This window comes from Mirounga angustirostris, unplaced genomic scaffold, assembly GCF_029215605.1.
Source record: "Mirounga angustirostris isolate CCGP_5_RB_7025 unplaced genomic scaffold, mMirAng1.0.hap1 SCAF_13, whole genome shotgun sequence".
NCBI classification, from domain to species: domain Eukaryota; kingdom Metazoa; phylum Chordata; class Mammalia; order Carnivora; family Phocidae; genus Mirounga; species Mirounga angustirostris.
In genome coordinates, this window is record NW_026991721.1 from 5,633,186 (window position 1) to 5,646,839 (window position 13,654).

At 53.8% G+C, this 13,654-nt stretch overlaps 1 protein-coding gene across 1 annotated transcript; it reads right to left on the bottom strand.

Annotated features, from left to right (window-relative positions):
* Window positions 1–9,851: 9,851 nt before the first annotated feature.
* On the bottom strand, window positions 9,852–11,795 carry CUNH11orf86 (chromosome unknown C11orf86 homolog). Its single transcript, XM_045892541.2, has 2 exons — window positions 11,222–11,795; window positions 9,852–10,667 (listed from the first exon to the last, which is right to left on the bottom strand). The coding sequence occupies exons 1-2, from the start codon at window positions 11,489–11,491 to the stop codon at window positions 10,569–10,571; spliced, it is 369 nt and encodes a 122-aa protein (XP_045748497.1). The 5' UTR covers window positions 11,492–11,795; the 3' UTR covers window positions 9,852–10,568.
* Between the last annotated feature and the right edge of the window lie 1,859 nt (window positions 11,796–13,654).

Sequence of the window (13,654 nt, forward strand, 5' to 3'; positions counted from 1 at the left end):
CCATAGTCTCTCATGGTTCATCTCGCCCTCCAATTCCCCCCTCCCTCATTTTTCCCTTCCTTCTCCTAGTGTCCTCCATGCTATTCCTTATGTTCCACAAATAAGTGAAACCATATGATAATTGACTCTCTCTGCTTGACTTATTTCGCTTAGCATAATCTCCTCCAGTCCCATCCAGGTTGATGTAAAAGTTGGGTATTCATCCTTTCTGATGGCTGATTAATATTCCATTGTATAGATTGTCTCCCCTTTAGAAGCCAGTGATAAGTCTCAGGTTGTCACCTGCTTCTGACCAACTGGCTATAAATCAGGGGTTCCCAGACCTCCTCCTCAAGTTCAGTAGTTTGCTAGAAAGGCTCATAGAACTCAGGGAAACACTGTTTTCCAGTTTATTATAAAAGATATGATAAAGGATACAGATGAACAACCAAATGGAAGAGAAGCATGAGGCAAAGAATGTGGAAAGGATGTGGAGCTTCTAGGCTCTCTCCAGGAGAACCACCCCTCCCAGTGCCTTGATGTGTTCACCAACCAGGAAGTTCCCTGAATCCCATTGTTTAGAATGTTTATGGAGGTTCCATTACATAGGATGATTGATTAAATCATTGGCCATTGGTGATTGAACTCAATCTCCAGCCCCTCTCCCCTCCCCAGAGGTCCAGAGGTGAGACTGAAAATTCCAACCCTCTAATCACAGGGCTGGTTCCTCTGGTATCAAGCCCGCCCTCGCCTTCCAAATGTCTCCTCGTTAGCACAAACTTGGGGTGTGGTTGAAAGGGGGCATATTATTAATAGCCAAAGATGATTTACCACCCACCCAGAGAAGTGGGATCCAGAGAAGACCCCCGCTAATGACTCTGAGGCTGGGTAGAGTGATGGGCCCCCTTTTCTCTACATCCTTGCCATCACTTGTTATTTCTTGTCTTTTTGCTAATGGCCATTCTAACAGGTGTGAGGTGACATCTCATTGTGGTTTTGACTTGCATTTCCCTGATGACGGGTGACGTCCAGCAGCTTTTCTTGTACCTGTTGGCCATCTGTGTGTCTTCTTTGGGAAAATGTTGATTCAGATCCTTTGCCCATTTTTTAATCGGATCGTGTTTTTGCTATTGAGCTGCATGAGTTCTGTATGCATTTTGGTTATTAACCTCTGATAAGGGGTTACATATATTTTTTCCCATTCCATTTTCATTTTATTAATGGTTTCCTTGCTGTGCAGAAGCTTTTTAGTTGACGTAGTCCCACTTGTTTATTTTTGCTTTTGGTGTCAAATCCAAAAAATCATCACTAAAACCATCAATAACTATTAATTGAGCACCTACTATGCATAAGGTATTGGGGATACAGCAGGTCACAAAGCAAATCAAGTTCCTGACTCATAAAGTTGACATTCTGGTGGGAGAGAGAATAAGAATAAGAACATATGTTGACCAGAATGAGTGGGTAAGGTGCAGAGAGGAAGGATGGGATGGGAGGAACTGTTTTAGATAGAAAAGTCAGGGAATTCCTCTGTGATAAGTCAATTAATGAGCAGACATTGCAGAGAAGTGAGGCAGGTATTGCAAGAAAACATTGCAGGTGGAGGGTATAGTAAGTGCAAAGGCCCTGAGGTGGGATAGTGTATCAATATGCTTAAGGAACAACAAGGTCATTGTGATTGGAGCTGAGGGACAAGGTGTAAGAGGGAAGGCCTCCTGATGAGGTTGGAAAAGTAGCCAGATAGGTTTGGGTTGTGTATGCCGTGGGATTTGCTGTGTATGAGCAGGGAAGTCATTTCTGAGTTTTGAGAAGAGTGCCTGGATTTGACTTTAGCTTTAGAGGCATAACCCTGGACAAATGTGGAAAGTAGATGGCAGAGGGTCAAGTTGGAAGAGGGCCACCAGATAGGAAACCGTGGACATGGTCCTAATGAGAGGGGATGGTGGCTTAGCCCTGGGCTATGGTACTAAAAGGGAGGGCAAGTTCAGAATTTGGATGAATTTTGAAGATGAGGCCAACAAGATTAGCTGGTGGAAGTGGCATATGGAGAGTGAGGACGCTTCTGGATGAGATTAACATTTGAACTGGTAGACTGAGTATAGCAGATTGCTCTCCCCAATGTGAGTGGGCCTCATCTAATCAGTTGAAGGCATGAAAAGAACAAAACGTGGAGTGAGGCAGAATTCACTCTCTCTACCCAACTGTCTTTGAGCTGGAACACCAATTTCTTCTAGCCTTTGGACTTAGATCCAGACTTGGACTGGGACTTACACTATCAGCTTTGCTGGGTCTGCAGTTGGCGAACTGCAGACTTAATCTCTATAATGAAACAATTTTTATAATAAATCCGTATTTAAGATTTTTTTTTTTAAAGATTTTATTTATTTATTTGACAGAGAGAGAGATAGCTAGAGCAGGAACACAAGCAGGGGGAGTGGGAGAGGGAGAGGCAGGCTTCCTGCTGAGCAGGGAGCCCGATGTGGGACTCGATCCCAGGACCCCAGGATCATGACCTGAGCCGAAGGCAGACGCTTAACGACTGAGCCACCCAGGCGCCCATAAATCCGTATTTATATATGTCTCACACTGGTTCTGTTTCTCTGGAGGACCCTGACAGATATGCTGACCTTTGAGCTTTCTGGTCCTCCTATGGAAAGCTTGGAGTTGGCAGCCTGGACCAGATGACTGGGAAGACAGTTTGGGACATGTTGAAGGGGGGCTGTGTAAACATGGAGAGGGGGGAGTTGTGTGACCTTGGGCAATTGACTATTTCCTGTAAGAGCTTTATATTTTAGTTGGAGAATCCATCTTGTCCCATGTGATTCCAGGAAAGACAACTCAGACCTGACCAGTTAGAGCCTTGCATTACCTGCCATAGTGACTGGTTCAGAGATGAGCCCGTGGACAGAGATAAGCATTCTTTCCCTTTGTGTTTCTGGATATAAGGGCTGGGAGCTGCTGCAGATCCATGAGGAGACCATGAAGAGAGAATGAATCTGAGAGAGAGATGGAGAGAGGGAGAGGGAGATAACACAGGTCCTAGGGATAGGCTTTGAGCCTCTGATCAAGCTATACCTGAAGTTAGTCTGTGTCTAAATTTTTCAGTTAGGTATACCAATATATTCTTTTCTTCCTCAAGTTAGTTTAGGTTGAATTTCTTGTTAATTGAAATAGAAAGAGCTGTACCTGGAAAACCATCCAATCCTTTCATTTTCCAGATTAAAAAAAAGTACAACCCAGAAAAGATGAAAGACTTCCTAGAGGTCACACAACTAGTGAGCAAATGGGTAACTGAGCCCCTTGAGCCAACCAACCAAACCCCCTACTCGATGTCTCTGAAGATACAGGATCCTTGCTTGGGAACAGGCTGCCCCAGCCCCCATTCCAGGAATGGAGTCTCCCTTGTGGAGCAACTTGGAAGTCTGACCAGGAGGAGTGTCCTCTGGGACCACTCCCACTGTGCAGGCTCAGCTCACTTTACCTCCCCGTGGAACGTTTACACCCGTCCCCAGGGCCCTTCTGCTGTGGCAGGTGAAGTGGCAGACATTGAGAACAGCTTTGGATTCTAGCCTTCCAGCCATCCCTGGTCTATGGACATTTAACATAAGCACACTGACTAGTCACGGTGTGCGTTCCAGGAGGGAGCAGCCGTGCGAGCAAAGGTGGAGAGGTGGGTTGCTTGGCTCCAGGGTGGAGGCGAGGACAGAAGTAGGAGGAGGGTGTGGAAGGATTGAGAGGGTGTCCAGCGCCAAGGGCAGAAGCAGGGGCCCAGACCCGTGGCCAGCCTCCTTGGCGCCCGTCCTCACCAACCCATCCACCCCCAGCTGTCAGGATTGAAGCCGACCCTGGGAAGCGGAGGGCCAAGCACCCCGCCCTCTGGGAGCTCCCCACTGGGGTGGTGGAACCCAGCAGAGGAAAGAAGACAGAAGGTGGACCTGTCCCACGCACATGGTGGGGACCTGGTGTGGAGTACAGGGCGCTCAGCCTGGCTCATCTCACTGGGTGTGACCCATTCAAGCCCGCCTCTCCACCGGGGCCTCAAAACCCTCATTTGCAAAATGGAAACAGTCCACCTGCACTCCGCCCAGAGGGTCCCCACCATCCTCTGGGCTGGAGTGGTCACAGGGAATCTTTAAGCTATCCCTCTTCCTCAGCTACTGAAAACCCTGTGACGGCTCCCCAGGTGAAGTGGTGTCCCTCGTCCTTTGTGCCTTGTCCCTTGTGGATCTGTCCTCACCTGCCCCGCTCCCACTTGTTCCCCAGGAAAACTGAGGTGTGCCTGAATCTCCCAACACTCCAGCTGGGCCACATCCCCGCGCCCTTCCCTCTGCCTGGCACGCCCTTCCCAACCCTTCCACTGTGGAGAAGCGCACTTGCACTGCTGTCCGCTGCTCAGGAAGCCTTCTCCGACGCCCGCCCTCCAAGGACCCATCTCCGGGCACACCTGCTCCCTGAGCCAGCTCCTGGAATGCGGGTTCATTTCCGTGGCTGTCGCCGTGGTGGATTCAGGGGCCGTGCATGTCATCCCGTCTGAAGTCTTCACCAGAGCAGGGCTCTGAGTGTTGGCTGAACTGACTGCTTGTGTCTGGAGCTCAGAGAAGGGAGATGGGGCCTCGTGGGGGTGGGGCAGGGCGGTTCAGTGACAACCACAGCGCAGGGGGAGGAGAGGCCTCCCTCCCACGCCCGTTCCTGCCTTGGCACTAGAGGAGAGACTGCGTCCTGGGAGGCCCCAAGGCAGCTGTCTGGTCTGTGGCTGGGCCCACTTCCCTGGATCCTGATGCCCACAGCCCTGCCAAGGCCCAGCCAGGCCAAGGTGAGCTGAAGACACACTGGGCTCTGAGCGCCAGGTTCTCATTGAACGGGCGCTTCTGTGCGCTGGCCCCGGGCTCAGTGCCTGTGTGCCTTGGCCCATCTCATCCCCAAGATGCCTCTAGTCTGATACTATTATTAGCACCCCCATTTCCCAGAGGAGGCTGCTGAGGCTCAGAGAAGGGACCCACCTGGGGTCACATCAAGTGAAGCTTCTGGAACTGGCTGCTAAGAACCGAGTACCAAATGCTCTAAGTGCTTTGCATGTGTTAACTTGGGAAATACAACAACCCTGTGAGGAGGGACCAGTTTTGTATTTATTGAACAGATGCGGAGACTGAGGCAGAGAGAGAGAGGGGGTGAGCGCCTTGCCCAGGTTCACCCAGCTAGTTAGTGGCGGAGCCAGGGCCCTAACTCGGGCATTTGGCTATAGAGCTTTTAAATACGTTGCTCTCCTGCCTGATGATGAAGGTGGTAAGGAGGGGGCGGCAACGGTGTTCCTTCTCAGGACACGGCACGCCCCAATTTGCAAAGCTTTTGCACACTTGGCACTTGATGTGCCCTTCAGCCCAGGGAGACGCAGAGATCAAAATTTCCATTTTACAGAGGAGGGTAATCATTGGCCCAAAATCCCTCCACAAGTTAGTTGCAGGGTAGGGGCTGGGGCCCCAGCTTTGACGCTCAGGCTCGGGCCCAGCCTGGCCCCCTCTGACTACCTGGACATTTTGAGTTTGTGGCCCACCCTGTCCCCGAGGAAAGGGGCTTTGGGCGCACAGGGTGGGCAGAGAGTTCTGGCTTGCTGTGGGACCTTAGCTTCCTCGTCTGTAAAATGAATGGCCTGGAACCGTTGGTCTCCGAGTACCCTTCCAGCTGAATTCGCTGTCCTTACTCTGAGAGGTGCTTGGGGATGCAGTGTTCCCCGCTTGCCTTGTTGCCTTCCCCATGACGGCAACCAAGTGGCCCCATTTCCCCTGCAGGATGTTTTCCCCCACCTGCTGGCAGCCTCCTCCCATCCGGCATGGTTGCAAGCTGCAGGAAGCTGGGGAAAGATGTCCCACCAAGCCCAGAGTTTCCCACTGGCTCAGGAATCAGGGCCTCCTGCTTGATCTGCCTTGTGAGCTCCTACCCCACTCTGCATCGAAACAGAACAGCTAGTCATCTGTCTGTCTGCCTGCCTGTCTCCCTCTCAAGCAGGACTGTGAGCTTGAGGGCAGAGGTCCCATGGAAAGAGCAGGGCTTGATAAACAGTGAGCTCTCCGGTTCTGGAAACATGCACAGAGGGGCAGGGGCAGGTTGAAGGGTCCCAGGCCCCTCCAGCTCCTGGCTCTGAGCCCCCATGGCATAGGAGAGGCCTGGGAGGCTCTGCCCTTGTGGGCAGCAGGAACAGAACACAAAGGCACGAAGCCTGCTCTGCTCTATGTGACCTTTGGGCACAGGAGGACCTGAGGGTGGAGCCCTTCGAGAGCCTGGAGCTTCTGTGCTGACAGGTCATCTCTCCACACAGGTCACCCCTGCCACACACATCAGGGAGGCCTCCAAGGGGAGCCACCGCCTCCCACTTAGACCCATGAGGTCGGCAATGTCCTCTGAGGTCAGCTTGCTAGCTGGCTCAGGAGCTGGCCCGCCCAGAAGCAGGCTTACATCCCCTCCCTCTCACCTTGTTTGAACCCAAGCCCCTGCTGTGGCTCTGGCCCAGCTCGGTGTGGTACCCAGGCCTTCTCCTGTCACCTCACCCCACCCCCAAAAGCTGACAAGGCAAGGTTATCCTCTCTCTCTGACAGACGAGGAAACTGAGGTCCCAGGGGCATGAGTGTGTGAGTGGCAGTCACAGAGCCTGGCTGGAGGCTCAGGGGCCTTCCCGGTGGCCCGCCCACCCCAGGAGAGTGAAGTCTTCATGTGCAGGAAAAACCAAGATAGCAAGGCCTGAGGAGGGCACAGCTGGGGAGGCAGGGAGGTGGGGAGGGGGACCGTTGGTGACACGTATGTCCAGAGCCTGAGCCAGGGACATTTGTCCTGTCGTAGACCATTCAAATGGTTTGCACCTCCCAGATGCACCGTGTCTTCTCTGGGCTTCCCATGCCTCTCCCTCTACCTGGAACACTTATTCCCTCCCTCGGCCTGGCTAACTCCTACTCTTCGGCTGCAGACAACTCAGCACTTCAACTATTTCCTGAGCACCTACAAGGAGGCAGACACTGTCCAAGGTGAGCTGTTCACAGTGAGCGAAAAGAGAATTGTCCCGCCTTCTGGAAGTTTCCAGTCCCGAAGGAACCACACAGAGCTGACATGAAATAGTTGGGATAGACTTGTGGCTGTCACGAGTGGACCCCAAATCAGAGGCTTCACACAACGAAGGCCTATTTTGCAGCCTTGTCACAGTCGAGATGGGTGACAGGGAGCTCTGTTTCTGTGCCACAGTCATCCCCTAGCCTTAAAGCCCCCTTGGGTCCTCTGCACTGTGCAGGCTTGGGAGCGAAGAGGGAAGCATTGAGGGCTGGGCGGGGAGGCTTAGCGGTGGGGTCTGGGGGGGCGTGCATGTCACTTCCTTTCATACTCTACTGACCAGAGCTTGGCCACACAGCCACACCAGAGTGCAAAGAAGTCTGGGAAATGTCACCTAGCCGGCACATCTGGGTTTGAACAGCTGGCCAGTCTCTGCCAGGCAGAATCACACAAACACTGTGTTAGTTTCCTGGGGCTCCTGTAACTATTCCCCGGATTCTGTGGCTTAAAGCAACAGGAATGTCTTGTCTCATGGGGCTGGAGGCCAGAAGTCTGAGATTGAGGTGCTGGAGGCTCCAGGGGAAGATCCTTCCTGATTCTGCTGGTGGCCACCGGTGGCTGCGGGTGACCCTAGGCTTCCTGGGCTTGTGGTCACATCACTCCACTCTCTGCCTCCGCCTTCACATGGCCTCAACCTCTGCGTCTTTTCCTTTGTGCATCTCTTTAAGAGAGCTTCTTGTTGGAGTTAGGCCCCTCCCACCCTGATAATCCAAGATGATTCCTCATCCCAAGATCCTTAATTTTTTTTTTAAAAGATTTTATTTATTTATTTGACAGAGACAGAGACCGTGAGAGCAGGAACACAAGCAGGGGGAGTGGGAGAGGGAGAAGCAGGCTTCCCGCCGAGCAGGGAGCCTGACACGGGGCTCGATCCCAGGACCCTGGGATCATGACCTGAGCCGAAGGCAGATGCTTAATGACTGAGCCACGCAGGCGCCCTATCCTTAATTTTTTAACGATTGTATTTATTTATTTGAGACAGAAAGAGAGAGCATGAGCAGGGGGCAGAGGGAGAGGGAGAAGCAGGCTCCCTGCTGAACAAGGAGCCTGACGTGGGGCTCAATCCCAGGACCCCAGGATCATGACCTGAGCCCAAGGCAGACGCTTAACTGACTGAGGCACCCAGGTGCCCTGGTCCTTAATTTAATTGTATCTGTAAAGATCTTTTTTCCATAGCAGGCAAAATTCACAGGTTCTGGGGATGAGAATATGATGTATCTAGGGGCCACTTTCAGGGCAGGGTCACCTGGACTCCTTCACATGGTAGCTGGCCTCCAAGAGGCCAGAAACAGAAGCTGCAAGGCCTTTTAAGGTCCAAACTCAGAAGTCCCAGATCATTATTTCTACCGCATTCAGTTAGTCCAGGCTGGTCATAGGACCCACCCAGATTCAAGGGGAGGGAAAATAGAATACCGCTCTGGATGGGAGGTGTGGCCAAGACACAATTCAAGAGGACATGCATGCACCATGGGATGGAGGGTTGCAGCCATCTTTGGAAACAACCTATCAGAGTGTGTGTGTGTGTTTTGGTGAAGGCCTCAGCCGAGGGGCCCAAATATATGCTCCTTGATGACGGGGTTGCTGATGAGGCTGAGGTTGAACTATTCTGCCTGAGTGGGAGCCCCCAAACCCATGAGCTATAGGCCCACCCAGCCATCAGCTTACTGGGTGACCTTGGGCCAGTACCTCATTCATTCAACAACAGCGTACTGAGTACCTAGTATGGGCTGGGCTCTGAGCCAGGCACTGGGGTCCTAGTGGTGAGCAGGCCAGGTCCCCATGGAACCTTCTGTTTTGTGGATGACAAAAGTTCATAACTGGACAAACTGGTCACAGAGCATGACAAGTAGGAGAACAGCAAGGAGTTGGGCTAGAAAGTCCCTGGGGACACAGAGGCCAGGCTGAGCCTCGAGGGCAGAGACCTGGAGGGCAATGAGGACACCTCCCCATTCTGGGCCTCAGTTTCATCCTCTAGACATCCAGAGGGTTTGCCAGAGCTATGGACTCAAACTATGCTTCCTGGAGTCCTGGGGCTCCCCAGAGGCACCCCAGGGGCTACTGCAGAAGGTGGGAGAGCAGCGGGCATCTAAAGTTTGTGACTAGTTGGGCTGGAAGCTTCTGGTCAGCTCTCAGAGTCCAGCTTCCAAGCCAGTCACCCCAGTCTCTGATCCCAGTGATTTGTCTGGGGCAAGATTTCCCCAGGAGCCCTCTTGTTCCTCAGTGGCCCTGCCACAGTTCTGGGCTCTGTGGAAACAGGGACCCCCCTTTCTGTCTGGTTGGACCCTCAGGTCTCCCCACCATCCCAGGACAGACCTTGCACTAGGATGCGTGCAGCTGCCCCCTCACCTTTGACCTTGGGTCTGCTTGAGCCAAGAGAGCCTCAGGGACCCCACAAGAAGTACCAGCATCTCTTAAAGAGCTCAGGCTCTTTGGGGTAAGACCCTCCCTTCTGTGTGGACTTGGACGAGCCCCTTGCTCTTTCTGGGCCTCAGAGTGAGCACAAAGGTAAAGCAAGTCCCCCAAAGCTGGCTGGAGGTCAGCACAGGGGGAGGTGGCAATTCCTCTGGGGAGTGAGGTCAAGAGAAGTGGCAGGAAAGACCCAGCCTCCTGGGGACCCATCGGGGACCTGCCCCTGGTGCTCCTGCTCCACCATTCTGGCAAATTCTGAGCCAAGCCTACCCCCCCGCCCCAAGGCAAGTTAATCACTAGGCAAATAGTTTACTTCAGCTCAGCAATCTTTATTCCTGTGTTCACTCGGAAGGTTGGGAGCTGGGTGGGGGTGGGGCCAGGGGTCCCAAAGACAGTAATTCCTTCCTCGCTCTGGGCCTCAGTTTCCACCTCTGTCACACAGGGAGGGAAGGCTTCCCCTGCTTCCTTCACTGCGACACTGTGAAGATACAAGTGACCATATACAGGCCTGGGCCTTTCAGCCACGGAGCTCTGGTACTGACGACCTCCCTGACTCAGTCCTTGCCCCTGGGGGGCTTGCTGTCAGGGAGGGAGACCCAAGCCTTGCCCACCACTAGCTGCGGGCAGGTGGGGCATGGCAGGGGGGTGGTGGGCAGGCAATGTGCGAGAGCCCCTCAGCCATCGGTCTGGCTTCACTGAGCTCTGTCCTGGAAGTTCATGACTGGTCTTGTGTGGGGCCCATGCTCTCAATACCCTTACTTCTAGGCAGGTTTCTAAGGCCCTCACACATGTCACTGTCCAGGGGTGCCCCCATGCCCAGAGGGCAGAATCCACCAGGAAACAGAACTGAGCCCCCTTCTTCTCAGCCCTTTTGGGGTCTTTGTGGCAAGCCAGCCTTGGAGTGGAGGACCAGGGCCGAGGGGCAATCACAGGACCCTCGGGTGAGCTGGTGGCAGAGGCCTCGGGGCACCATGTAAGGAATGCAGGAGCAGTCCATGCAGGGTGTCCAGGGGGCCGCGAAGAGGTAGGTCAGCAGGCATGGCCAGTCCATCTGGGTGTAGCAGGGGCCAACACCACTTCCAACATCCTTAGCTGGTGGTGCCCAGAGGGGGCTGTGGGGAGGCCGGCCGGCTCAGGGTCACACCAGGGAAGCTGGAGACAAAGCTCTTCCACCTTCTCCTCACCTGCTGGAAGACAGGGGAGGGGGGGGATCAGGGTCCTGATCTCACAACTGTGCGGTGGGCTTCAGTGTTGTTCCAGCCATAGCCACGAGGTGGTGGTAGACCCCAGAGACAGGAGCCCCTTTCTCCTAAAATAAGGAGGCCTGGCCAGGAGCCAGCAGCTCCCACCAAGGGGGTCAGGATGCCCCCTTTCCTGGGGCAGAGGAACACCAGATGTAACGCCGGGGAAGTTTTATTGGCTGATCTCCTTGCCTCCAGCGAAATCCGCCCATCCAACACATTGCCAGATGAATCATTTTCAAACAGCTCTGGCCATATCACCAGCCCGCTCTAAAGCTTTCCGTGACTCCCCAGTGCCTGTGGGGTAAATCCCAAATGCCTTTCGGGCCCTTGCAAATATGGTGCCTGGATGCCTCTCTTTCCAGACCCGTCTCCAGACAGCTCTGCTGTCTTCTTGGTCCTTGGCCCCATATGTTTCTACCTCTGAACCTTTGCAGCCATGGGTCCCTCTCTGTGGAGCGCCCATCCTCCCCCGTCCACCCATCAACCTTCCGCCAAACCTGTTGACACTGCTTCAGCCACCGCCGGCTGTCTCCTTGCTGGGCTTGGATCAGTTGCTCTGTGTCCTCCGGGCCCCCTGGCAGCCACTCCTGACCGGGCATGTCCAGCCTTTCTGGGCCTCCGACTGAGGGCCTGGACTCCTCATGCCCCTGTCTGAGGCTCAGCGCCCGGCGCAGTCGGCTCTCTGGAGGCTTCCCCCAGGGCTCCTGGAGTTTGCCGTAGGTGGGCCGTGGTCCTCGCAGGGACTGGCTGCGTGGGCCTGTCCCCATGGTTCTCGAGGCTGCGAACACAGGACTGCCACAGGTCCTCGGCAAGCCAGTGGCTTCTGAGATGGCCTGGAGTCTCCACCCATGTGATGGGAACCTACTTGGGGGCAAAGGTTGGTACTGCTGAGGTGGCCATCATAAACCAAAGGGCAGGCCACAGGGGACAAGCATCCTTGAGTCAGCGTCACCACTGCCTCTCTCTACCTTCTAGGGCAAGGGGTACAGGTCTCTTCCTCCTGCTCCTTCTCCTCTTCCAGGCAGCCTTCCCTGATCTCCCTACCCCTGAAGCACTTGGGCTCCCCTGAACTCCTGCAGCCCAGGATATCCAAATTCATTCTGTTGACACCGAGAACAGATGGCTCAACAGCAAAACAGAGATGGGCCTTTAAGAAACAGGACAGCTCCATTTTTTGTCCGACATCTTAGGGAGGCTGTAAGTGTGGCCGCTGATCTCCGAGCTTCACGATGCCTCTCAAGGACAAGAAGAAGAAAGATGCAGGAAAGTCAGCCAAGAAAGACAAAGACCTAGGGAGCAGATCTGGGGGCAAGGCCAAAAAGAAACGGTCCAAAGGCATGGTTCGGGGCACGCTCAATGACCTGGTCTTGTGCAACAAAGCTACGTATGACAAACTCTTTAAGTTCTCTAAGTGTAGGGGTGCCTGCGTGGCTCAGTCGTTAAGCGTCTGCCTTCGGCTCAGGTCGTGATCCTAGGGTCCTGGGATCGAGCCCCACATCGGGCTCCCTGCTCAGTGGGGAGCCTGCTTCTCCCTCTCCCTCTGCCTGCTGCTTCCCCTGTTTGTTCCCCCTCTCTCTGTCAAATAAATAAATGAAATCTAAAAAAAAAAAAAAAAAGTTCTCTAAGCGTAGAACCCCAGCTATTGTCTCTGAGAGAAGATTTGAGGTCCCCTGGCCAGGGCAGCCCTTCAGGATCTCCTCAGTAAAGGACTTATTAAACTAGTTTCGAAGCCCAGAGCTCGAGTCATTTACACCAGTAACACCAAGGGTGGAGATGCCCCCGCTGCTGGTGAGGATGCGCTCACAGATCCCACCAACGGTACATCTTGAAAAAGAAAACTTTGTTAAATTAAAAAAGAAAGAAAGAAACAGGACGGCTGCAGCCTAGAATAGTCAGACTCACAGAGACAGAAGGTAGCGCGGTGGTTGAGGGGCTGGGGAGGAACGGCCATAGCACTTCAGTCCTGCAAGATGACAACGTTCTGGAGATTTGTTGAACAACACCGTGAATATATGTTAATGCTACTGAATTACACATAAAAATGGCTGCATGGCTAAATTTTACGTTTCTGGATATTTTACTGCAACTGGACATTATTCATTAGCTGAGACGAATCCCTTCCCCTTCTTGCTCAGTCTTGTCAGCCGCAAAACGGGTCGCTGTGAAAATCCAATGAAATCATGAATGTGGAAGAGCAAGATGGTCAGCAGCAGCTCTTTCAACCTCATGATAGTCCTATGAGGTGGGCATTGTCATCCCCATTTTCTAGATGGGGAAACAGAGGCTCAGAGATGAAGCACTTGGCATGAGGGCATGTCCAGGAAGTGGCGGAGCTGGGACTCGCTCCTTGGTCAGAACCCACGCTGCGGATCACTGTACTCCCCTGCTCTGGTGGCTGAGGTAGGACCCAGAGCCGGGCGTCCTCCTCTGTGACCCCTGTCTGGGGTCAGGGACATGCGGGCTGCAACTCTCGGCTCATCCCTGACCTCTCCCTAGGCCTGGCCTGGCTCTCTTTCCTCTCTCTCTCGGGGTTGCTAGGGCTTCCCTGGGTGAAGGGTCTTGTCATATCCTCCAGGCTCATCTCCCAGCCAGAGAAGCTAAGGCAGGGCCGGTGTGAAGAGGAGCGTGGAGAAGAAGGGCCTGATCCTCTGCCCCAGCCTGTCCCAAAGTTGGACTGTGACCTGCAGGCAGGCCTCTTCCCTCCAACCCTGACCACACCTCTACTGTCCAACCCACAGGCCAACCCTGGTCCTGGTTGAAAGGCAGCAGGGGGGGAGCCTGGGTGGCTCAGTTGGTTGAGCGACTGCCTTCGGCTCAGGTCATGATCCTGGAGTCCCGGGATCGAGTCCCGCATCAGGCTCCCTGCTCAGCAGGGAGTCTGCTTCTCCCTCTGACCCTCCCCCTTCTCATACTCTCTCTCTCTATCTCAT

Excerpts from the sequence above, each read along its gene's own strand:
- CUNH11orf86 (XM_045892541.2), bottom strand. The coding sequence starts at position 11,491 with ATGGGGACAGGCCCACGCAGCCAGTCCCTGCGAGGACCACGGCCCACC. Across the intron at positions 10,668-11,221 it reads GGCTGAAGCAGTGTCAACAG|CAGGTGAGGAGAAGGTGGAA; the intron begins GTTTGGCGGAAG and ends CCTGTCTTCCAG.